Source organism: Miniopterus natalensis, chromosome 6, assembly GCF_054644295.1.
Source record: "Miniopterus natalensis isolate mMinNat1 chromosome 6, mMinNat1.hap1, whole genome shotgun sequence".
NCBI classification, from domain to species: domain Eukaryota; kingdom Metazoa; phylum Chordata; class Mammalia; order Chiroptera; family Miniopteridae; genus Miniopterus; species Miniopterus natalensis.
Genome location: NC_142086.1, coordinates 61,920,665 through 61,946,542, shown reverse-complemented (window position 1 = coordinate 61,946,542; position 25,878 = coordinate 61,920,665). Strand labels below are relative to the sequence as shown.

The 25,878-nt window shown below is 36.2% G+C and overlaps 1 protein-coding gene across 3 annotated transcripts in view; it reads left to right on the top strand.

The window, feature by feature from the left end:
- Positions 1 to 25,878, top strand: part of NAALADL2 (N-acetylated alpha-linked acidic dipeptidase like 2) — a 910,351-nt gene that overhangs the window by 732,589 nt on the left and 151,884 nt on the right. For all 3 annotated transcript variants that reach the window (XM_016218033.2, XM_087818309.1, XM_087818310.1), the window contains one exon: positions 16,567 to 16,713. In XM_016218033.2, coding sequence (XP_016073519.1) covers positions 16,567 to 16,713 — 147 coding nt within the window. The remainder of the gene's footprint in view (positions 1 to 16,566; positions 16,714 to 25,878) is intronic.

Below are 25,878 nucleotides of genomic sequence, written 5' to 3'. Positions count from 1 at the left end.
AGAAAGCATAAGTACTATGACTTTTACTTTCAAAAACTGAAGCATTTAGCCAAGACCACTTGGCTTTTCTATTACCATAGCAAATAGAGAGTCACACTTTCTAGGCTTGGCGCATTTCTAATAGATTGATTACTTTTTCTCCATTTGTCACTTTCTTGGGCTGTTTCCTTTTATTTTTTTTTTTCCTTTTTTTGTGGAATCTAGGGGCTCTGATTTTCAAGGGACAGGGTTTCCTTAAATAAGAATTATTGATCGAATTCCCTCTTTTTACTAGTGTTTTACTAATAAGAACATTAAAACTCTGATATTTAATTATTTTTCCAATGACCCAGATCACAGAACTAGAACTCTAAGTGGAGCTTATAGGAAAAGCAAAAACATAGCAATAAAAAAAAGTCAAGCTATATTTATTGGGGAAATTATAACAGAATTTTTTTAGAATTCCCACATAGAGAACACACTATCAATTCAGGCAAGTTCCACTTAAGTCGATGACAAGATGCCTGGTATGAGGACATTCAAGCAGATGACTTAAAATGTCGATTTTCTGTATAAAAGTTAAGATCTTCACAAAGTAGACCGTTATTTTTAGTGCTGATTATATTGATTTTCTCTGTCATTCACAATGCCCTTGGTTTTGTTTTCATCATAAAGACATCGCCTGAAATTCCTGTTATGAGAAAGTAATTGTATTTCTTGTAAACTGTTTTCCTCTCATCTTTTATTTTTTATCCCTTCTCCATTTTCACTTCCAGTGCTTTGTTTTGTTTCTTTAATTTTTTTTCTCTAATGTTTATAGTACTTCACCCCCTGCCTCTAATCTAGTACTCACACTAACAGTAAAGAATATATCTGGGTTCTTTCAAATATGTTTTCTGATATACATTTGGGGATAATATGAACCAAGCAGAAATTAACCTTTTTTTCCAAACTAAGTACTGTAAAAACAAGTCTATAGTCCTTTTTATTGCTTTATATTTATACACATATGTATATTTATATTTATACACGTATGCATATGTATATATATGTACATATCTATCAAAATTGCCAGTAGAATTAATAAATTTACATGTACTATTTATTTAGCATAAAATTCAAAATTGAATGAATTGGAAAAAGAAATGCCAGGTAGAAATTATATCTTAAATTGTACTTCTGGTATATAGTAATAGAAAATCTAATGCTCATTCCTTCTGCCCAAATTCTTAAGTTTATATCTGTTATTGGTATCCCCACCTGTTGCTGGTAGAAGTGGGCTTCTTGCAATGTCATGAGAAAAGGAATTTTCTGAGACTCACATGGAGAATGAGTGATATTTATTTGTGTGGAATTAAACTCCTGAGTTTCCAAGGTCCCATCTCCCTCCATCCCACCAAGGAAAACCTCCAGCTGTATCTCAGCAGAGCTATAATAAACCCATTGCCTAGTTGAAGATACTTGCATAGTTCAGGATGGTATCAGGCCAGTTTAGCTTGTGCTTCCAGCTGCAGTCCATTGCATGTGGGGTCCGCATGGCTGTGGGCAAGTGCCAGCAAGCAGGAGCAAAGCCAGAGGAACAAGAGAGAGAATGCGGTTGTCTGGGGATTTTTACCTTCTAAGATTTTTCACTTGCAGTGGCTCCAGGCCCTCTTGCCAGTTAGCTTTGTTCCCAGGTTAGACTGACAGGCAAGTATTTTCCCTGTCACCTCAACTTCATTTTGAATGAGCTCATCTTCCCCTTTGTTCATTCCTTTATCGCTTTTCTGTTATTAATATTAGCAAGTTAGTTATGATGGGAACATATCCATATGAGAAAATCTTTAGCATTGAAATTTAATCATGTCATCCTGTAAAGCAATTCAAACAACTGCATATGTATTGCTGTAAAGTAGGATTTTGTGAGTTTCAAAAGTTTTAATTTTTATATAGTTCTGAAACATTTTAAGTGTAAACAAAACCTGTTAAAATATATATATAACATGTAAGTAGGTTTTGCCTGAGCCAAATGATGCTAGTGACTAAAAAGAAAAAGGTACATAATCATTTCTAAATCTGTACGCTCTGGATAACTTCAACTATAGGCAAGGCTTTGTTTCCTACATTGATGCTGACGACCCTTCCAATTTAAACCACCATCTGCCATCTCCCATCCCTCCCCTGGATTCCAAAGCTGTATTTCGAACTGCATGCTGGACATCTCCACATGGATTTTAATTCTCCCTAGTCTCCAAACAGTAGAATGTGTAATGGAGGTCAGAATAGACTTGTTTTTCTCTCTTTTAATTTTTTTTCCCATATACTCTAAGACCCGTATTTATACTGATTCAGTTTTGAAATTTTCCCTTGAAAGGAAACCCTTTTCATTCGTCACTAATCCAAAGAAAAAGCTTTAAGGGCACAAGAGGGAGGAGCAGAAGACTTGTAATAGAAAGTGATTGTTCATGCAGTGGCTCTGAATTAAAAGCCATCAAACAACAATTGACAAATGGTCTCTTGAATAAGAGGAAGGAACTTGTGTTGTTCTAAAAAGGGAGGAGGGAGTGCTCTAGACACAGGAAGATAAATTCACACCGAATTTCTGTTATATTCCCAGATGCATCTAGCCAGGGTGTGACATATCTAAAGAAACCCCACAAAATTCAATATATAGTAACTCTTAAATATTTTTATAAGCCAATCCAATTCCATTGTGCTCTTGAAATGCCTTCAAATGCCTTATTCTTGAAGTGAACTGGAAAATGGATAAACTTGATGTTACTGAACTAACGCGGTTCATTCACCTGCATGCATCAAAGCTCAGTCAAACGTGAACAGATTTTGCAGCAAAGAAAGTAAAAGTTTATTAGTTAAGGATATGTGCCAAACTCAGAGTCACAGGTAAGATCTGGATCCCCAATGGCTTCTAGGGGATGGGTTTTATAGGGAAAATATTCTTAATCATGGTGACTAAGAGAGTTAGGGTTGTAATCTCTACAGATTGGTCAGTGCTAGGGTAGAAGGTAATTGATCATTGCATCTAGTTTTGATATCAGCCATGGTGTCACTCTGGTTCAACAAGGGTATGGTCGGTGGGGTCAGTCTGCTTTTCTGGGCCTGGAGATGCAATACAACTGACACCTAGAGAGAGTAGAAGGGAGGGAGGGAGAGGAGAACAGAGAGAGAGAGAAAGAGAGAGAGAGAGAAACATGGATTGATTGCCTCCTGCCTGTGCCCCAGCCAGGGCCAGGGATCAAACCTGCCGCCCAGGTACATACCCTTGACTGGAAATCAAACCCACGGCCCTTCAGTGTGTGGGCCAACACTCAAACCACTGACCCATCCTGACCAAAGCATAGTAATAATATTTTTAATATTTTCAAATGTCTGTATAGCAAATACAATATTGAAGACATTTTCATATAGGTTCTCAATAGCACTATGAGAAAGGCCAGGCAGGTATTATTACACTCTTCTGGCAGAAGAGCAGAATTGGTGCATTTACAAGACTAGTCCAACCTAAGCTAGTAAGTAGCAAAAGTCCAGAATTAAAAGCAAATCCCCTAATCAAGACCAATGCCAAGAACAACCCAAGAGTAGCTGATTATGCACCAGCAGCCCTCATTGGTGAAGTTACCTTTTTTTAAGCATTAAATTTATATTCAAGTCTTTAAATATCTAACAGTGAAGGTAAATTTTTTGAACTAGATACTTAAAAGTAAATACACTCTCAGTCCTGTCAAGGATTGAATGAGTTTTACAGTTCCTCTGTTCGTATTTGCTATTGTATTTTCCTCATAAGTTATTCCACATTGTTGATAGTGTTTGTAGACACTTTCCAGCTATTCAAATATTGTTGGTTCTCTGGTGGTTTAATAAGAGATAAAGTGCTAAAAGCATTGTATCTGAAATGTGAAGCACACTGCATTACTAAAATGTTAAATATTAATTGACATGCTGTCTGCATGCCAGCAAACCTCAGTCCATATTTAAAAGTATATTTTGCATTCTAGGGCTTGTTAGCTTAATAAAAGTTAAACCAAACTATTAGATGCCAACTTACTCAAATAAGAATATTAGTGCTGGAATACATCAAAGTTCTGAAAGATGTGGACATAAAAAATTTATTCCTTTGATATTTAAGCACTGCAACGTAGGTTTTGCATTTCAGTTCCTGATTTTATGTATTAACTATTATATTCCAGCACATATTAAATGGTGAATTTAACAAATCTATGCTATGCCCCTCCTGTCTATAAGACAAAGCAATTTATACTGCATATAATACGAATAGAAGTAATACAGGCCTGTGCTCTCAAGTGGCTGTTGCATTGGTAAGACAGGTAAAACATGGGTGTAATCATTGTGATAGAGCATAGAGAGATTTAAATGAGAAGGGAAACAGGAAAGTGGTGGCTGGTCACTAAGCCCCAAGGCACTGAGGTCCAATGAATGTTGCTTGCCTCCAGACGGATGAGAGGAGGCTTCACAAATGTCATTGGACTATTTGAATGGCGTGGTGAATGATGGTTTTAAGTGCTTACTAAGGGGAGTGCAGAGTGCTAGACACTGCAGATTCAGATAAAAACAGTCCTGGTTATGGATTTCAAGATCTGAACTCCATAGTGATTTGGTATCTGGTACACTATGATGAATCTAATTGAAGATTAAATGTGCAGAGGAAGATGTGATTCATCCTGCCTGAGGGAATGATATTTTATTAGAGTTTTAAGTATGAGTGGATGACTCATAGATGAGAATTAACCAAATCAAAGATTCCATAGGGTGACTCTAATGACTCGACTCTTTATTGCTCCTGGAACATCCAGACAAGGGAATGTCTACATTGTATTCCCAAAGGTTTCTAGCTATCCGAATTGTCTTGCAATCTAGGAAAATTTAGCTGTCCTTCTTAATTAGTATGTCACTGGGTTTTTCATTATTTTCTTATTTTATTAATAGCATAGTTTAAAAAGGCTTTGCCCTGGCCAGTTTGGCTCAGTGGATAGAATGTCGGCCTGCAGACTGAAGGGTCTTGGGTTCGATTTCAGCCAAGGGCACATACCTCGGTTGCAGGCTCAGTCTCTGGCCCAGGTCGTGGCATGTGCAGGAGGCAACCAATCGATGTGTCTCTCACGTCGGTGTTTCTCTCTCTAGCTTGCTCCCTTCCACTCTCTCTGAAAAGCAATGGAAAAACTATCCTCGGGTGAGGGAAAAAAGAGAAGCCTTTTTGATCATTGATAGATGAAATTTTTACAGATAATTTATTTTTCCTTGTGCATTATTTTTGTGTCATGTCCTTCTATGATGTGATTCTTAAACCCATTTTCATTACTCTATAAATATACTCATGCCACTTCTTCTGTGAAGATTTGAAAAACCAAAATGGAAACCTTAAGTAAAGTTTGATGTGGGTATTTTGTTTATACATCTAACCATGGTGCTATTTTCCTTTAACTGACATCACAATTTATTCATATTTGATTTGTGCACTACTCTGAGAGTGAAATCTGTTCTTAAATTATTTTTGGCTTTGTAAATATACTATGTATATGCTATTTCTATAATCTAATTATGAATATTTACTTATGTAATTTGTGTTCACTTTGACAATTTATCTGATTTTTCATTGTAATCGTGAATCCTATCCTGTCTCCTGTGACAGTAAAGTTTTTTGGAGAGAATCAGAGGCTATGAATTTGAAATCCCTGATCATATTCAGTTTCTAACTTATTATAAACAAATGTTCATAATTGGAACTAATTATATTTTCACACATTTATTGAATACCTATTCAATACACAATATCTTCAATGTAGGCTACACAGATACACTCTTCAAAGAACTTAAGTCTTCAAGACTTATAGTTTGTATGTTATCATAACACTTAATGGAGATCATAAACATGAGAGCACTATGAAAACTGGGAGGTGCTAAATAAACTATTATCCTTATTTTCTGATATATATAAGGAAAACTAACTGGCTCTCTAATATTTTTGAACACTTGAATAATTGAAATGTAATTTAAAGAAATCCATTCATTATTATTGGCCCATGAGTCATCCTTTTCTTGCCTAGCACCTCTTAAGATGTAAGTAATTTCTCTAGGAAAGTTGTTGAATGCAATGGGATGTTTATACAGCTCTGTGAACTACAATGATTTATTGGAAACTCTGAGTCATGTTTCCTTTGCGTGGCAGAAATGTAGAATTTTTTTCATGAAAAGAATTCTGTATCAGGCATTTAATTTTAGTTTTGTTCATAAGAACAATTATAATAAGTAACATTTGGGGAGCAAAAATTTTTATTACTATAAATTATAAGATATTTTATTGTTATGCCGTTTAATCCTAAAATTAGCCTTAGGAAATAAGTACAATTATTAATCCCAATTTAGTAATTAGGTAAGGCATAGATAGTTTAAGCTTCCCACCCAAAGTTGCAGAGCTGGCAAACTACAAAGGCACATTTAAAGTCTTTTAAGAACACTCCCAAATTATCTAAACACAACCCTGCTGCCAAAATTAAATAGATAATTTTCTTTCAATGAAACATGACATTATATACAGTTCTTTTGATAAGTGAGATAAAAAATTATTATGTTTCTAGTAACTATTGAAATTTTAGAAATGTCACCTGTAATGAAAATTCTTTTTACATTTTGGGGTTTTGTAAGGTAAATTATATTAGCTTCTATTGAAAAATGACAGAAATTAGAGTATAACTTTATTTTTGATAGAGTATAGCTATATTTTATTCCCATTTTAAATAATATTTATTTTACATAGCTAAATGTCTAATTTGAAGAAGATTTCTGGTTGAACACACTTGGTTTTTATTAAGTCTTTGACAAATGATTAATGAAGCTCTTTATGTCATCTAAATATACCCCAGCATTTCCTAGCCACACACTTCCATAATAGTGTGGATTTCTTTTTCAATTACTTTGCCTTCACTCTTCTTCCCAAATTATTATTTGAGGCTTATTAGTCCAGTTGGATTGACCAGTGATAGTTAAAGGTATAAATCATTAAATAACAAATTTTCCCATTAGCCACAGCACCCTGTTTCTAACTATGTTTGCCACAGCTCTGGGGTCTAGACTAGTAATTTTCAACTGGAAATGATATGCCAGCTTTAAAGGGTTTAATTAGAAGTGTAACAGAGTAGGTGTTTTTAAGTCTATCTATACTGTTCCTATTCTTTCCCTCTGCAGATTCTGAAAAGCTTTGCCTCTACTTGCATAGTGAATCCTTGTTGCTGATAAATATATTGGGGTCTAAAAATTAATTGAAAACCAGTGGTCTAAAACAACGGCACTCTGGCATTTGTGGCCCCAGAAAATCCAATCAGACTGCTCTTTATTGTTTCTAGAAGAGTAGTTTCTCACTCTGGCAATGTAGCTCCAAGTAATTAAAAGCATTCTGGAGATTTTTGTTCCTCTTTAATCTAGGCTCAGGTTGGGCCTGGTGTCCCTGTGTAGTTGGAAAAAATAGGATTTTTCCAAAGTATCACAGGAAATGCATTTCAGGGGTACACTCATAGGAGAATTTGAGGTATATGGCAAGACTTATTGGAGTGAAAACAAACGAAGGGTTTAGGTGATGTCTCCTCCAGGACCAGGTGACTCAGGTCCATCTCGCTGCAGAAGTCCAGCCTCTGGGGTTGCAGACCCGCGCTTGTCCCCACAAAGCCCAGGAGGAGGGCCAGGGCCCAGAGCTGCCAGGCTGTTCGAGGCTCCAGCAGCCCAGCAGAGCCTCTGTTCCCCTCTGGCTGCCTGTTGGCTGCTGAAGGGAGAGCGAGCTGCTGGCGGGCGCCTTTGCTAAGCCTCCCTATGGAAGTCTGGGTTTCCTTGGATTTGGAAAGGGGTAAGCTTTCTTTCGAGCTACCCAGCCTCTTTCCTGGATCTCCGGAACCTCCCATCCCCAGTCCCGTTTCCCAGGTTTTCTTCCCCCCTTCTGGCTGCCAACTTTGTTCCTGCGGCTCAGGCCTCATAGTGAAGGCACTGCCCCTGCGCCGTCCTGGCTTCCACTGCGCACGCCTCAGCAGGGGAGTCCCGACCTCACTGCTTGTCCCTACCCCCGTTAACCTGGGGGAGTGGGAGTGGGCCAGTTGTTCCCCGGGGAGGCTGGAAAGCTGGTCTTTCCTGCCTACCCGGGAATTAGCGTTCGTTTGGCAGAGGATGGGGCTGTTCCCTGGAGTGTCTGTGAAGCTGACCCTTCCTAGTCATCCAGCTTAATTAGATGTCTGCTCCCTTCTTTTCTGCTCATATCTAACTAGCTTCCTACTGTAACACCTGTTCGTATTGCATTTTGGAGACTGAGCCATATGTTTGTTACATACTATACATGTATTGCTTATAGGTCCTGTAAAAGACATATATAATACATATATCCAATTTTCCTTACTGAGAAGATAAAGATACTTTTAAGGCTATTGATTGGTATTCCTAATTACAAGAAATATGTGATTGTTGGCCCTATGTTGGGACAGTTTAGAAAGGATCTTAACAATGTTCTTCATCTGCTTGGGCAGAATCAATTCCGCTGATTTCAAGAACATATTTGCAATAATAATGAGAGGCAAAGAAGTAAGAATCTCTAGTTGTGCAGTGGTTATTAATTCAGTATTTCTGCAGAGGGAATTTCAGAATAAGGCTGTAAATAAATAAACTTTCTATAAAGCAGGAATCTCTAAATATATGCCATTCTATGGGAAGCTCACACATTACAAAACTATTTGACTGGTGCCACCTTATTTGGAAGAAACAGAGGCACCGAACTGGCTTAATGGCAATAGCATGCCTAAGCAGAGGAGAGATGATATTGAGGAATCTGAGGCTGTCCTAAAGTGGGTTTTTTAGTGGAGGTCACAATTAGGATAATTAGGAGTTGGATCTGAAAAAACACCTTTGATATGGAATCCATTTGGAGGGGGTGTGTGTGTGTCCTTGCTACTGGGTTACGGTACATTTAGTGAGGTGGTGGTGAATTGGCTTAGCTGCAGGAATCCTTGAAAGTTTAATGATCTGAATGGGCAACCCAGAGAAATTAATAATGATGAGATCCTTCATCTGGGGAAGAGACAGACACTTTAGGAGCGATTGTACTTGAAACAGAGGCCAATTCTGCCCTCGCAACACAGGCTTTTACAGGAGTGTCCGCGTTGCACCCTGGGAAGGGCCAGCCTAACCGAGGACAGTGACGGCAACAGAAATACACTAGCTCTGTCTTCTCCTGGTCAGAGCCCTTATTTTGGGTCAAGTAGAAATATAAAAGAGCTATTGAGTGGTAAAATTTCTGGCTTCATATTTTCTTTAACAATTTCAGTCTTTTTGTTGTTGTTGTTCAAAATATTACAGCTGTCCCTTTTTCCCCCTAATGAGTCTTTAAATCTTACCTCATACAGTTAACTTAAGGGTCTCATTAAAAGTGGGAAGTGTCATCCTTCTTAAAGTGTGAATTCCTCCATGCTATACCACGTTATATATGACAAAATCTATACAGGAGTGCATTCTTTTCCAAGGTATCCCGATATAATAATTCTTTTTTATGATAAATGTGGAAATTTATGACCATATATCATTATGCCAGTGATTTATATTGTGTCATTTATTGGCTTAAAACTATGTGTGTATGTAACTGTGTAAATCTGTAAAACTATGTAAAGTGTGTATATGATATATATGTATATATACATATATATAAATTGCTTATAAGCAGACTTTTTGTAGGTGTAAGACAAAAGGAAGTATCAGAATGATTGTTAAGAAAATGTTATGTAGAAATGTGAAGTCTGTTGGAAATGCGATGGGATAAAGTGTTGCTATTCCTTTATTTGAAGTATCTGGAAGAACATTATACTCACTCATACATATTTTTTTCATATTTTCTCTTTTCTCCTTTCTTCAATAAGGCCTTTAGTAAAAAAAGAAAATAGAATATTAAATTTCATATGCAAATTTTCAGTAGTTTGCAAATGACCAGGGCAATTCTGCCTATTAAATTACTTTATTTCCACTACTGGTATTTTAAAATGTTGAACATTCCATTTATGTTGAAATATACAGCTCTACTTTCATATTACTGAGACTTACCATATTATGTGCTTTTCAAAATCTTCATGTTTCCTTTTTATAAGCTGTTACAGAAATGTTCTATTAATATGTGTGCTCTTGCTCCACAGTCTTATACTAGCTATGTTAGCAACTGAATATTTAATAAAAGTATAACAAGATGTGAAGCATGTATTACACAATGTATTAAAATTTCCTCTTTGCTTATGTTGCATTTTATACCATCACATTGATTTAGAGACATGCACTGATGAACACAATGACTTGCAACATTTTTTACAGGTGAGGACTCAAGTATATACCTATCGATGTCCACACTTTCTGAGTTAATTGCTTAATACAGTGGGGAGAATAAAATTCAATGTAATCCCATTTAATTTTAAATGGGTATACTTTCAGAGACACTGCTGATGACAAATTGGTTAGTATACATTTATCAGTGTTTTCCATGTTGTGGTCTGAATCAAATGCCACCAAATTATGTCTTTTCTTAAAGTTTTAAGCTTTTATTTTCTTGCCTTTCAAAATAGTAATGTACAAAAGGAGCTACACAAAAACAGCAACAAAAACAACAACTACTCATAGACACAGATAACAGTATGGTGATTACTAGAGGGAAAGGGGGATAGGGGAGGTAGAAGAGGGTAAATGGGGGATAAATGGTGATGGAAGGAGACTTGACTCAGGCTGGTGGACAGATGATGTGTTATGGAATTGTACCCCTGGAACTTATATAATGTTATTAACCAATGTCATCCCAATAAATTCTATAAAAAAGAAATTATAGGCAGCCTTTTAAATATTTATTTTATATCTGAATAATTATCTTTTGTTTATACTGATAGCTCAGTTTATATCTGCTAAACACAATAAGGCCCCAGAAAGTAAACAAAGTAACATATGTCAAGTTATTTAATATTGTAGGTGCTGAATAAATATGCTTAAAAGCTAAGAATGGTCTATAAATTATAGTTATCACCTGACCTATTGCTTACCAGTTGGAGCTTTTTGAACTTCTGAAATGAATAACACATTATATATTACCTGAGAATTCAAGAACTTGGAATTTCCCAGTGGTCCTGTATTATCTTGGCTCTAAACCAAATTATTGAAATTAGGATGTTCTAGAAGAGCAAGTCATGAGATGAGAATATTTTTAAGCTCCCTGAAAAATGTTCTCCAAAATGTTTTTGCAATACCCCTACCACTCTTTCAAATAGCAGTAGGCACATATTATTGCATTATTTGCTAACCTCTGTGCTGTTGCCAAAGATTCTTCAATGGACTCTATTCAACTCTACTAATTATGGTAACTTCCAAAAGTACTTTGCAAATCAATGTTCTGTACCCTTTAAAATACCCTTTAAAATATATTTTATTTGTATCATCTAAACATTTTTACAAGGAAGCATTTCCTACACAACTATATCACAAGGTTTTTTAAGATATAAAATTATGTATTTTCTTCATAATTTGTGTTTTCTAGAAGATGTCACACTAAGTAGGTATTCGGCAAATAGCTGTTGGTTGTGCAATATTTATAAAATATGATAAAATATATATTATTAACTTCTGTGATTACTTAATGGCATTCATATTGCAAATAACCCTGAGAGTTTAAAACTCTTCATTCTTATTACTTGAGAGAGGAGCACCTCCTTTCCCTATTATTACTGTCATGCTAGGTTTATGGTTCCTGAGCTCCAGATGCTTAATGGACATTTTCTTGAATGTTTGAGATCTGAACTGAATTGACTTAAAAAAAAATCCTCTCTTTTTTTTTCTTAATTGAACTTCTGAGCAGTCATCTTTAAGGATAGTTTCCTTGATGCAACCAAGGCAGAGGGCAGTAAACTCCAGAGCTCAGAACACAGGCTCAGGTTAGCCAGTCACCTTGGCTTTTATTAATGTGATCAACATAGTACAGCCTAAGGGGAGGTAGTGATAAGGTTTCAACTCCTGCTTCCTTCTTGACACACATTTAACTAGACTTGGTAGAAAAACATTGCCAGAAATGTAGGAAGGGGGTGTGTGTGTGTGTGTGTGTGTGTGTGTGTGTGTGTGTGTGTGTGTGTGTGTGTGTGTGTGTGTGTGTGTGCTGGTTACTTTAGTAGTAATGACAATTCATAACAACACTTATGTAGAAAGCACTTATGATGGACTTGTGCTGAGTGCTTTGCATTCATTATTTAATTTACTCCTTTCAATCTCCTCATATTGTACACATATTTACCTTTTTACATTGAAAAAGTCAAGACTTCAGGAAGTTAAGTAATTGCCCCAAATTTATACTGCTGAAAAGAGACATCAGTGCTTCTGTAGGGAGAATGCAAAATCATCTGTCTCATTTACAGTGTATTTGTGGGTCACGCTTTGATTGTAATATTTATATCAAGCACCTACTTATCACGATGTACTTTGTGATGTCAGGACATACTTAGGACTTCCTACATACGCCTAATGGGATACATAGTGTACATGAAAACAGATGTTGCTCAGCAAAAAATTAAGGAGGAAAATGCTTTCCAGAAGAGTTAAGACTTATGGGATTACCTGAAGCCACCCTGAGGCATCTTTGGCGCTCAAGATCCACTAATTTTCAGTTGTAAACCTAGACTAAGCTAGATGGTGTTTGTGTAGCTCATTTCTTCCCCTCCCCCTCACCATTTCCTCTTACTGGAAAAAAGTTCATAAGGTTGGGTTGACTTCATTTTTACAAACTTTTATAGCACCCATTTTACTGTGCGATCAATACAGGGCCAGTGGAAAGATGGATAAAACATATTACCTGCCCTCAAAAGACAAAAGAGAATTAAGTTAAACCAAGTGAGATAAGTGTAAGATTTCCTGGCACAGTCTGACCAAAATACTGGCCCTAGGTCTGGTATAAAAATTCCTAACATACGGGGCTTGTCACTGGGTGCTAGTCCTGGGGTGCCTTGTCTCTGTGCACAGTGCTCCTGGGGTACGGTGGTGGCCTTCAAGGCTCCGGTGAACTCGGTCCAGCAGTGCTGTCCCTCGTCTAGCAGTCATTTTGGCCCAGGGCTTCCAGGCTATGTGACGATGCTGTCATCTGTCAGACGTAGGCATGGTACTGCTGATGGTGTTATTTCCTCTGCCTGATTTCCCCCTCTCAGCACTTAACTTGCTTGAAATGGTAATGTGTGATCGAATGCCAGCCACATCCTTTTGCCCTCCTGCTTGCCAACTTTGCATTTCCCGGCTTTTTCTCCCTGTGCGTTCCTAAAATTAAATGAATTACCTCTAAAAATTCTGAAAGCCCCCACCTGATTTACAGCTGCCCTGTAACCCTGGTCATCGAGAGGACAGCAGACTTCTGCCCGCTATCTATCGAAGGATGTTTAATATATGTAAAGTAACTCCAAATGTTTCCTTGCTTCTGGGTTTACTTTTTTTGAAATGTCTGAATTTTTTTTAAGGGAAGTTACTAAACTGTTTCATCTACAGAAGATTTTGTTTAAATATTTCATTAAAAATATTTGCTGCCTGAGAGAGTTAATGGTGAATTGAAAACCAGTTTGGTTTTCAGTTAATTTTTTTAATGCCTGGCAGCTGGAATACAATGCTGAAACGCTGACATTGTATTATTTAAAATAGCATTGCCTGTGAGGCTAGGGGAAGCTATTTAAGACAAACCTCAAAAAAGCCAGTGAAATAATAGCTGAAGTTATGTTATGTCAGCCAATTCCTCAGCATGGAACAGCATTGTGAGGCCGGAGTTGTTATCCTTCATTGAGACATAAAATCTATAACTTGATCCTGTGGTATAGGAATTGTACCCACGGGCAGTGTGCTTTCATCCAGTGTGTTGACCCAAGGTCAGTTTGGATGGTTCTGCTTTACCTTTTCAATATGCTCGCAGTTTCATTTCGATATAATCAGAGTCCAGTTTTTGAAAGGGCTCTGGGGTTGTCATTCTATATATAGTTTACACTTCACGAAGAAATAGGTTTAGCTGTTAGAATGACCAACAGCAAACCTATTCAAGAAGTACCAAACTGGCAAAGGGACCTATGGAGTCTTTTTATCTGGTACGGTGTTTGTAAGTCACCGCTTGTCTTAAATTGAAAGGTAATTTTAACTTAGTTGAATATTCAGCAGCCTACCAGCTTCCTGTACAAACTGAGGAACTCCTTCCTCGTTTCCTTAGTTATGTGTAGGGGGTGAGGGGATCCCTAGACCCAGGGTGAAGGTGGTTGGAGTGTGGGGGACAACAATGTAACAGCTAAGTTAGAAACCCCTGCCTGCCGTTCCATGTGCTGTGGTCATGTAGCCAGAGGCTAGCAAAGCTTTTAATCTGTAATATGGAATAATAATACTTCTTTTACCATCTCCCAAGGTTGCATTATGATCCAATATAATGTCTTTTTCTAAGTGGTAAGTCCTTATGGAAGTGTCTCCTTTGTAGCAAGTGAGGTGGCTCATATTTGGTATATTTTGTTAATAATTTCCTATGTACCTAGAAAATACAAACACATGCAAACTATGTAAACAGGAATGGACCTCAAGGATTGCATGATTAATGTATGCAAGATGAAATTAAGGCCAAATCTGTATTTTTATTGAGGTTGAGTAGAATACATATAATGTCCCAAAAAGATATTGCTATTGCTGCAGTAAAGGCAAAGTAGATCACTTAAATGATTTTTAATTTCATTGGCTAGGCATCTGAGGAAAGAAAAGACTAGGTTCTATGAAATCATCATTAATAACAGAAAGGAATACAGCTGCTTAGGTTTCACAGTTCAAATGCCTCTGGCCACCATTCGAATGAGTAAAGCTGACTGAATGTGATACTAGTGGTAGGACGTTGGTCAATAACTTGCCTGACCAAGACACTCAAATTAAATTTAAAAATATCTATTCTGGCTAAAGAAATGCCTTCACAGGTGCCAGTTTTTAACACCTGCATCTCTCCGTGCTACTTGGTATTTTTGCATGATACAAAGGAATCGCTTTGCTTTTCATTATCTAGTACTGAAAGGTAGCTCTTCTTTGGGAATATTCAACACCTTACCTACACAGTTACAGGTATAAAACCTCCAGGAGTCTTCACCCCAGGAGTGTATCAGGAAGTGAAAAAGGATTCACTCTGTTTTCAGAACACTGGGCTTTCCAAAGAGGCAAGTTGGTAGGAGTCCCCATAAAAAGCATGAAGTTGCTACTGATCAGACTGTATGGTAGGACTCTCACTGTCCATTTGCCAAATGCTTGATTACCCAAGATATTTGTAAATAACATTTAGCTGAAACCTTGCCTTGTTTATAACACTCAAGTTCTCACTTTTAATTGGTTTTCACTTTGTTACAAAGATCTTTCTATTATGTCTTCAAAGAAAATTGGATTGTTATTGAAACATTATTATATATTTGAAAAATCTAGCACTGCACTTGAAAAAGTGGGAATAATTTGCTTCATGAATATTATATTGCATGTTATCAAATCTTTGTAGGTTATATTTAAAAGTATTTTTGAAATTGTATCATGCCAAAGAACCATGGGTAGGGGGGTTGAAGAATCCACTGATTTTTACTTAAATGGAAAATTATATACAGGGTGGGACAAAAGTAGGTTTACAGTTGTTTATATGGAAAATAATACAATAAATAATGACTGCTAGTACAAGAATAAACTCTGTGTTTCACCTGCTCACAACTGTAAACCTACTTTTGCCCTACCCTGTCCTTTCTGCCTGTTAGACGTGGTGTCTCATGTTATTGCTCAGGTCCCTTGTGATTAATGCTGAGGGGATTGGTATTCTTGCATGTTTCATACTTAAGACAACAGCATCAGAAAGATTCTATAGTTTTGGAAATTTTATTAAAGGTTATATTTTTAGTCAGCATTAATTATAAAATCCTTTAATTTACTTGTTTTTTATTTTTTATAATGTTTTTTTGTTTTTTTAATGTAACCTTCCCGTCATTTGTTTTGCATGCTTTGCATGTTTTGTATTACTAGTTTAAGAAATAGTAGTCTGTCTCCTAATATTCCCCTAGAGGTTGCACTTAGCTATGTGGTCCCTGATGGCCCACAGAGTTGTCATATATTCTTCAAAAACATATGGGAATATGCTTTTAAAGAAGAAATAGAGAAACTCCCCTCTGTGTCTTCCAAAAACACATATTAGAAGAATGGAATTATATCTTACCAAACCATCCTTTTAAATTTAAACTGATGGAAAAACTTAAAAAAAAAAAAAAAGTAATAATAATAATAAGCCTTTTTAAGGGACTCACATTCTTTAAACATATTCCAAATTCAGGAGTTATTACGGCCAACACTGGGTGCACTTCAGTGAGCATCAGACTCCAGAATCATAGAGGAGAGTTACAGCACAGATTCCTGGGCTCCGTCCCTCGAGGTTCCCGCTCAGGAGGATTTGTACTTTGATTAAGTTCCTGGGTGACACAGATGCTGCTGATCTATGGACCACACTTGGAGTAGCATTGATTTGGGGATGCCCTGGAAAGCTTAGTTTGTGCTAACAATTTAAATTATGTTTTTCAGAAAAATAATCTCAACTGTTCCAGAAGAGCTCAGTGCCCAGAAACCAATATCAGTTCTGTTCAGATACAGGGTGATGCGGATTATTTCATCAACCACTTTGGCGTTCCCTCTGCACAGTTTGCTTATGAGGACATCAAGACATTACAGGTAATTGTTTCTAAAAATGCAAAGCACCCACACACACACACAATGTAGCAGACATGCAGACTTTGATTTTATCCTGGCTATTTGTCTTTCTTATCAACTAGGTCACTATAGGAAGCTGCTTCATTTAGAGAGTTATTCTTGTTGTTCAGAAGCTTTGTAACAGTATTTGAAAACATCAGCTCTTTTCAATAGTGTAGGATTCAATTTAAAAAGATTTATACTGTCACTCACATTTTCACAGTGTGCTTTGCAACAAGAAATTTGCAGTAGTTGGATTAACATCAAAACATAATTGTAATCTTCAGTATTCACAGAAACAGATGACATGTGCAATAGATTCTCCTCTCCTTGCCCAAGGGAAAATGCATTTCATGTGCTGTATATTAATGCTCTGTGGATTAGCTACTCAAAGTTTTTCAATAGTTTGCCTTCCTTAAAAGATACAACTTTTTTGGGAAAATAGGTTTTCCCAAAAAAGAATATCACATAGGCATGACTCACCTTAATTAAGTCTGTGTTCATCCATCTATTCGACTTCAAGCATTTTAATCTTTCTCAGAATTTTGTCATAGGAAATTGTTTCTCTGTAGATATAAACCAGTTGAAATATTTTACTTTTTTTTAAACACATTGTGTGTGCCTTTTGGGGAACTCTTTTAAAGCCTCCAGGGTGGCCTGCTTGAGGTAAGTTTTACATTAACAACTTGGTGGCTGGAAAATAAAGAGTAAAGCCTGCTTTGTTCCTCAATTATAGATGTCCTTGAAAAGTTATATTTAAATTATATTTTTAGCCTGGCCAGCGTGGCTCAGTGGTTGAACACTGACCTAGGATCCAAGAGATCACGGTTCGATTCCCAGTCAGGGCGCATGCCGGGGTTCTGGGCTCAATCCCCAGCAGGAGGCATGCAGGAGGCAGCCGATTGATGATGTTTCTCTCTCATCATTGATGTTTCTATCTCTCTCTCTCTCCATCTCCCTTCCTCTCTCTGAAATCAATAAAAATATATTTAAAAAATTATATTTTATAGGCTCAGTTTCTGATATTTAATATCTTAATATGTAATAGCTTTTAGCAATACTTAGCTTTGTGTTTCTCTGCACCCCCTCCCGGCCCCCTATACACACCTTAGCTCCTCTATAAACAGCTAATGATTTCTAACATTAAGTTCATAGAGGGAGAAATTCTGCGCAAATCCTGTTGTGATGAGATAAATTCTTAGGTGATGCAAAAATAATCATTATGATTCATCTGATTTTTACATTTGGATTTCCATTGCTATTATTGTTGGAAAATGAGGTACATCTGTAGAGGTACCTTTTCTTTTATGCAAGTCCACTGTACTCACTTTAATGAAATCCATGTATTAAGAAATTAATTTTTTTTAATTTTCTGCTTGATATTTTGTAATATCTCTTTATCATTTCCCCATCTTAGCCCATCCAACTCCTGTCATGTCAACACATCGAATGATAGCTTTTAATTCAATACAGGTCTGATGCATTTTGGTTGTGTTTTAAGCCAAGAATTTAGAGGAGCAGCGTAGTACAGCCTTAAGAATGGGACTAATAGTGGACTCCTGCCTCTGGGAGTTACTAGACAAATTATTTAACTTCATTCAGAATTATTTTAGAAGTGAAGAACCATGGTGTAGTTATGGGATCTACTTCATAGAGTGTGATAAAGATAAATGAGATTATGCATGTAAAAGTCTTAGCTAACATTGAACATATAATAACGCCTCTATCAACCATAGCTACCATCACAATTATTATTGTCTGACTGTAGCTCCAACATATTAGTGGGAGGATTTCTAAACATTTTAGGTAAGAATGCTTAGTGGAAAGGAAAAGCTTATAAATTGTTAAGGAAAACAAGCTTCTAAGGCAGAAGAGGTGGCATTTGATTAGTATCAGCTGGAGGATGTGAGGTGTCAATAGAGAGATTTGGAAACTAGGACCAGCGGAGTTCTAAGAAGGCACTATTATCACTGAAACTCCTAAGGCTAACGTCTACCTATTGACTGAGTCTAAAGAAGCCAATTCATTTTTCAAATTATATCCAAACTGTCTAATTTCCATCATCAAAATAATGTTTTTATTATATTTGTTAGCAATAAGTAATTAAAAGAGAATCCCCTATGCTTTATATTATAACAAATTACCTTATTCATATTGCTTTAATGTGGAATCTTTTTAAAAATAGATTTGTCCCTTACAAAATATGGATCCCAAGGTGAGACAATTTTGTGTGGTGAACTCTCCAAAGAAGAGATAGCTTTTGCTTTCTGTGTTAACCTATAATAAATATTTCTATATATCAAGAGGAGTTATGAACACTGAAAGGATGTATCCATGATTTAAAGATTTACTCTATGCCAATTAGTAAAGTAGATAAGAAAATTAGAACTTTTTTATGAATTTGAAAGTAGATTTAAAAATATAATGTATACTCTTAAGTATTATATACATGTTATACATATAATATAATGTATAAAATAACACCTACTGCCTATTGAGTAATTACTGTGCTGTTTTTACATCATCTTGTTTAATACTTGCAATACCCCGTGAGTCTGCTATTATTATTAACACTTTTTGTTGTGGTTGTGGATGAAATGACACTTAAAATTTAATATTTTATCCAAGGTATAAAACTAATAAATGGCCAAGACAGAAGTTGACCTCAGATCTGTTTAACAGTAAGCTCACGTTCTCAATGATTACACTAAAGGTTGCAGATTGAAAGCCCAAGGGCATGATCCAGTCTGCAGATATATTTATTTGCTCTGTACTTTATTGAAAAATGGGATTTCTGGAAACATTGCTTCTTTTTTTCCATGGACACAATCGGCTAAATTGTGCATTACTCACTAGCTTGCCGTGCTCTTTATTAAATAATCTGCCATACTGTTTGTTCTAGAATGCAGTTAAGAGTAATATTTTTTCAACTCCTCTTTCTATCAAAAATTGGAACATGAATGATCCACCTAAAGGGCCACATGTTTTACCAGACTTGTGTTCCCTATCTTACCTGCCTGGACCCCATAGGAACTTTCATTACATCTATACTCATTTTGAGTAAAATAGTTGAAGTGGATAATTCCATAGTACCTTTCACTTTTAAAATTGTATATGTGTTCTAAGTGAAGCTAATTTGATGATTATGCTTATGTTTTTGAGAAGTTATCTATTTAAATTTTATTTGGGTGATTATAATGAAAACTTCAGTATTTCTGCCATTTTTTTAATCCAGCAAGATTGATTATGTATCTGTTATATATTCAGTTTCAGAAAGAGAATAATGATAATAGAAAAAATGTTTAACTGTAGGAAAACAAACTAGCTTTGTAGCTGCCACTTTGATTGGACATATGGGATATTATTAATTCTAAAAGTATTTTTATTAAACATGACATTTTATCATTTCTATTCCAAATATCTCATGCTGCCCATATTATCACCAGTGCCTTTTCCCTGTGGCTTCTCTGGGTGCTAATATATCACATAAGATTGCTTGAAACACCTTTCACCTATAGCTTTTCTTGTAGTCTTTAATTTTTCAATAATTGAATTTCACAAATGCATAGCAATCCATGGATTTGCCAAATGTTAGAATTATTTATTCCCATAAAATATTGCCCTGTTCATTGAAACGTATCTACTTGTAAGCTTCATTTAAATAAGGTTTTCAATATGTAAACATTGTTGCACCTGTTAGGAGAGGCATTCTGTGCAGAGTAAATACAATGCAGAGAGTGCTGAAAAGGAAATGAAAAGACAGATGCTTTCTGATTAAAAGTGCAATTTATGACAAGCTGGTGGTCCAATGCACATTTCTTCTGTCACTTAACAGCTGTTTCACATAATTTTTTTTCCAGATCAGCATATTTACTCTATAGGGCATGTCAGAGGTTCTGGCTTTTTTAGTATATCAAAAGATCAGTCCATGCCCCATATACCACAAATTCAAGCTCTGGTTCCTCTCTCTGATTAACCTTATATTTTTTGCTCTTCTGCTTGAAACATTATATTTTAAACCCAATTTACCTCTATAATGGAGGATTTAACATTTAAATGATAATGAGATAAAGCGGTATTATAGCTTTTATGTAGCAGGATTTCTTGCATAATTGCTTCAGTATCATTTAGTAACCCAGAGACTGAAAACCAAGTAGCATAGGTGTTTTGAAACTCCTATTAATTCTTTAGTTAGATAATGTTGATATCAACTTTGATTCTTAAACAGCAGCATAAGTGTGTATGTGGGTGTGTGTGGTGTGTAATTTAAAAATAATTAATTTTCATGTACAATACATATACAACACTACACTGAACATATACACAATTTGGAGCAAAATAACATACTTTACGTGTTGATTCTTCATGTTTTATTCCACTGAGTAGAAGAAAAACTTATCATACTTGAATTAGAGATTATTCTTTCATTACTTTTTCTGTTTGGAATTTGGTTGTTGTCATTGTTATGTTAACTGGTGATAACAGTTCAGACGTCAAGTAAAAGCTCTTGATTTAAGGAGTCAAATAGTTATGTGTAACTTTGCTTGATTGTACTGATGTTTTGTAGTATCTGATAGAATCTGTTTCATACCGATAGCTACTGAAATTAATGTCCCTTAGAAATGAGAAAAATGTGCCAATCAGAACCACAGGAAGGGGATTCTTTGTCTTCTCCCTAGTTCTGTCTTTGAGTTTCCTAAAACTTATTTTAGGAAAAGTACTTTCACTGTCAATCAAAATATTGTTTTATTATTCTCAGATCAAACTTACTTCATTTAGGGCAGAGATCCTCAAGCATTTTGTTCTAAAACCAATTTATCTTCTAAAATTACCAAAGACTCCCAACTGAAGAGCTTTGTTTATGTGGCTAATGTGTGCAAATATTTATTATACTAGAAATTAAAACTGAGAAAAAGTATATTTATTTATCAATTTATTTAAATGTTAATAATAAACTTGTTACAAATTAATATAAATAACCTATTTTTATGACAGTAAATTATATTCCCCAAGACAAGAATATGTAAATGAGAGCAGTGGCATTATGATGCATTGAATCTGTTGTTATATGTTGTTTTGCTTGACACGCGTAAAGCAATATGGTCTGACAGTCTTCTCATATAATGACAGGTATTTTTCTTCGATACTGCTCTGAACCTGGCCAAGTGTTCATTTCTTAAAGGTTGGTTACAGTGTGGAACCTGAAACCACATTCATGAACCTCTTGTGCCCTCTGCACTTGTGAATGCAGAGTGAAAATTAGAGTGTGAAGGTGTATAATGTCACTATTATCATATTACAAACATAGTTTTGATCTCAGGGACCTTTGAAGGTTTTCTCGACCGCACTTGCAGAAGTGCTGATTTGGGGAAATGGCCGTGGTTAAGCGAGTCCACTTCACTCTCTGTAATACCTGACGAGGCGTCCAACGTTGCTCCTTCTCGAGGATTTGGACTGTGACTCTGTATACCCGCGTGTGTCTGTCCAGGTCGTCTCTGGCTATTGCCATCCCGGTCACCTGATAGCATGAAGTAGGGGACATAGCACTCTCATAAACCGTGGCTCTACAAAGAATTCCACTTCTTAGAAGCCTTCCTTTAGAGGGGAAGGTTAAACCCCAATCAACAAACCCACCGTTACAGAGCAGGCTTGAAAAGCCCTGATGGCTCAGCGCAGGGAGGGCCCGTGGCCCAGGGAGCGCTGAGAAAGCGGCCGCGCGCCTGCAAGAGCCCGAGGAGTGAACAGAGATTGAAATATGAGACAGATATTGAAAAACAAAGAACGGAGAAACTCTCAAGACTCAAATGGATAATTCAAAAGAGCATACTTCAGATTGCCTAATGTTTTGAAACGGCTGCAAGGATAACGTATTTCCCCTCGTTGCTGCCCTTGCTTGGAATTCTAAAGAACGTTTATTCCTAATGCCTGTCATTATCGGATCAAAATACACAGCATGTGCGCTGCATTTTCACTCTAATGCTGTTCTCAGGGATTATCTCACGGTCATCCCTGTCATGAGGCAACTTGTGTTACTATGACCATGTCGTAAACTTGGCAACATTAACCTTAGGTTAATAGGGTAAATCTGATGTGATTCATTAAGATATTTGTTAATTCAAAGTCATTCATTTATGTAGCCAGTAGTTATTAAGTACCTGCTATAATCCGGCACCCTATTAAAAATACAAAGGTGAGTAAATCCTGCCCTTATGCTCTCCAAGTGGTCACAGCCAGACTGGGACTCAGGCATGTAAACAGTCAAATAAAGAAAGTATAGCTGAGGTTCTCTTAACTGACTTCCATGTAACAGACTTGTGGGATTCATTCACAGTTTTTGTTTCTTTAAAACAAAATGATCGCTGATCAAGGCTCTTTGAAGCTCGTCACAGTAAGATCTTTTCAGAATGTTTACACTCTTGTGTCCTCCCGGGCTCAGTGGTACGCTCTCCGGAGTCAGACATACAGGGTGGGGCAAAAGTAGGCTTGCAGTTGTGAGCATTCAAAACAGCTTATTCTTTATTGGATTATTTTCCGTACGAACAACTGTAAGCCTACTTCTGCCCCACCCTGTATTCTCAGATCTATATATGCCCTTTGGATTTGTTATTAATAACTAGATAATTTAATTGCCACATAAGCTTGTGAATCATGAGAATAAAATAAAATTAGTTCTAAGAAATCTATAGCAATAACACTCTAAAAGGTGAGTTGCTAATAAGGATTGATGTGTATTGTGCCAGGCAACTCTCAAAGACTGAGAGAAATTGTAGTAATCTAGATGCATTCTGCACTCGGGTTACTTCACAAATTATTTCCATCTCCCACTACATTCATAGTGCAGTGTAATGCTATAGTATTTAATTCTTATTTTTTCTAGTTTCCCATACAAAGGTTCTGAACATTTCAGCTTTCACTATTCTCAAAGTTAAGCAATAGGTGGAAGAGGGTATTATTCCTTAACTGAATTTAAAATGAGCCCGTATTTTATGTATATGATAAAACTGATGCTAATGTTTTATAGTAATTTATATATTCTTTTATAAACAAATAAAAATATAATTTTATTTCCAAATTAATTTTGAAAGATGAGGAAATAGACATGTTTGTTTCTTCTAATTTTAATGATAATGACCCATTCCTTTAAGTAGAATATTTTTGGCATATAAAACCATTTTGGGGACAAATTTAAATGACATTTTTAGATGGCCAATTGAAATGTTAAGAGCAGTTTTGGTGTGCATATGCTCTAACTGTGACCTCCAGAAGGAAATGGCATATGTGGAGATCATATAGCTGTGGATGATGACTATGAATAAATGTCTTGTCCATTCCCTAATCTCCACAACTTCTTCATACTATTTTATTTGCATCTGGGATTATAGGTCTTCAACATTTGTTTCAAAATTTATAGTGTTTCACACAGAAGCTTATAGTTTTGCTTGTTTCTTAATAAGCAATGTTTCTATATAAACTAAAGAGAAAGACAGAACAGTGACTTTGAAATTTTATAAATGTGAAAAGCAAAAAACAAAAACAATTGAAGTGAAGGCCACTTGGCTTATAAAGATTGCTATTGTGTCCTTGTGAAAGTTTTGGCTTTTTTACTAGTCTCAAGATAGCTGAAGTTATCTTCAGTTTCCTTTCATGATGTTCTGTCCCTGTGATTGTAAATGAATGGAAAGAATTTTGAAAAAGAACAAAGTATTTATCAATATTTTTATTTCTACTATCACTTGTCAATAGCTTTAGCATTGAAATTATTCTGACTCAATTTTCTCTTATCAGTGAAAATATTTTGAGATTAAATAGTGTAATGTTTAGGCAGTGCTGATAAGTGTGTAAAACCAGGAAAAAATAACCTGTAGCTTTTATGCACAAGGTCATTTTCAGTTTTTAAATTAGTATTTTATAATTTGAGTTCTATTTATCTATAATTCTTATCAGAGCATTAGAAATTTTATACCTATTCCATGTTTAGAGATGATTTCTAATTTATGACTCAGGAATACATACATGGAATTTGAATTAAAAAATAACTTTTGTGTGAATATTGCTGGGAACTATTCTTCAGCATAATAAAATCAGATTAGGACATTGCTCGTGGAAAAATACTTGAGGTTAAATTCAAGACTCTTTTTCCTCCCTGTACTGATCATCTGGCTCAGGTTATGAATGGTAGCTCATTGGCTATCATTGGTTTGCAAACTCCCACCAGTTCACAGGTGATTTTGGATCACCCAAGTGGTAAATGTAATATCAGAGGCTTTTTTTGGTAAGAGTGTGGTCCTAAGAATGACCCACAGATGCACCTGGCCAGACTCTCTCTGGTGGACTGACTGAAAAGAAGCCCTCGTAGACTCATTGACCTTTAGAGCAACATCAATCATTGAACCCAGGAAGTTGAATCCATTCTTCTGTAGTAAAAGGAAATAGAAGCTTGGAGAGATTCAAAAACTTAACTGAAGGAGTTAAGGAGATTAAGTACAGGTGTGATTCTCCCTGCCCTCAGTTCCGTGCTTCCATGTACAGCCGCGCTCTTCTGAACTCCAACTCCCTAGGCTCTGTCCCTTCTCTCTCCTGTTTTCTCAACTCTCTTCTCTCTCCTCTTCGGTCTGGCCTTTTTCACCTTGTGTGCACCTATAGTCTTGCTCTTCATCTCCTTTTCTTTTATCACCATCTCCTGCTTTTTCTATACATTTTTTTACTCCATCTCTGTTCTGTTTCCCCACCATTCTATTTTTAATATTTTAATATTGACTCAGGAATTTAGTCTGTTTCAACTCACTCAATGCCTTTAATTTGCTCACAGATGAAATCATAGCCTTGCTGTCCCCTAACATTTCTGGGTACAGGCAGTCCTACACTTGGAGGCCATTACATCATGTGGCTAAATACTAAATATTTAAATGTCATAAGTCAAGCTTAAAGAATGTGTTAAATAAAAGACATGTTGTCTCCTGATTTGACAAATACACACTTGAACTTATCGGGAAGGAAGGTTTGAATTTAATGTTCTCAGGCTCCTGAGAATCCTAGGCCAAAATGTGGTAACGATGGAAGAACTGACCCCTCCCACAGTCCCTGACCTTTGCTTCTTGACCTTTTCTTCTTTTCTGCCCACCCTTCCCCTGGCTCCATACTATGAGG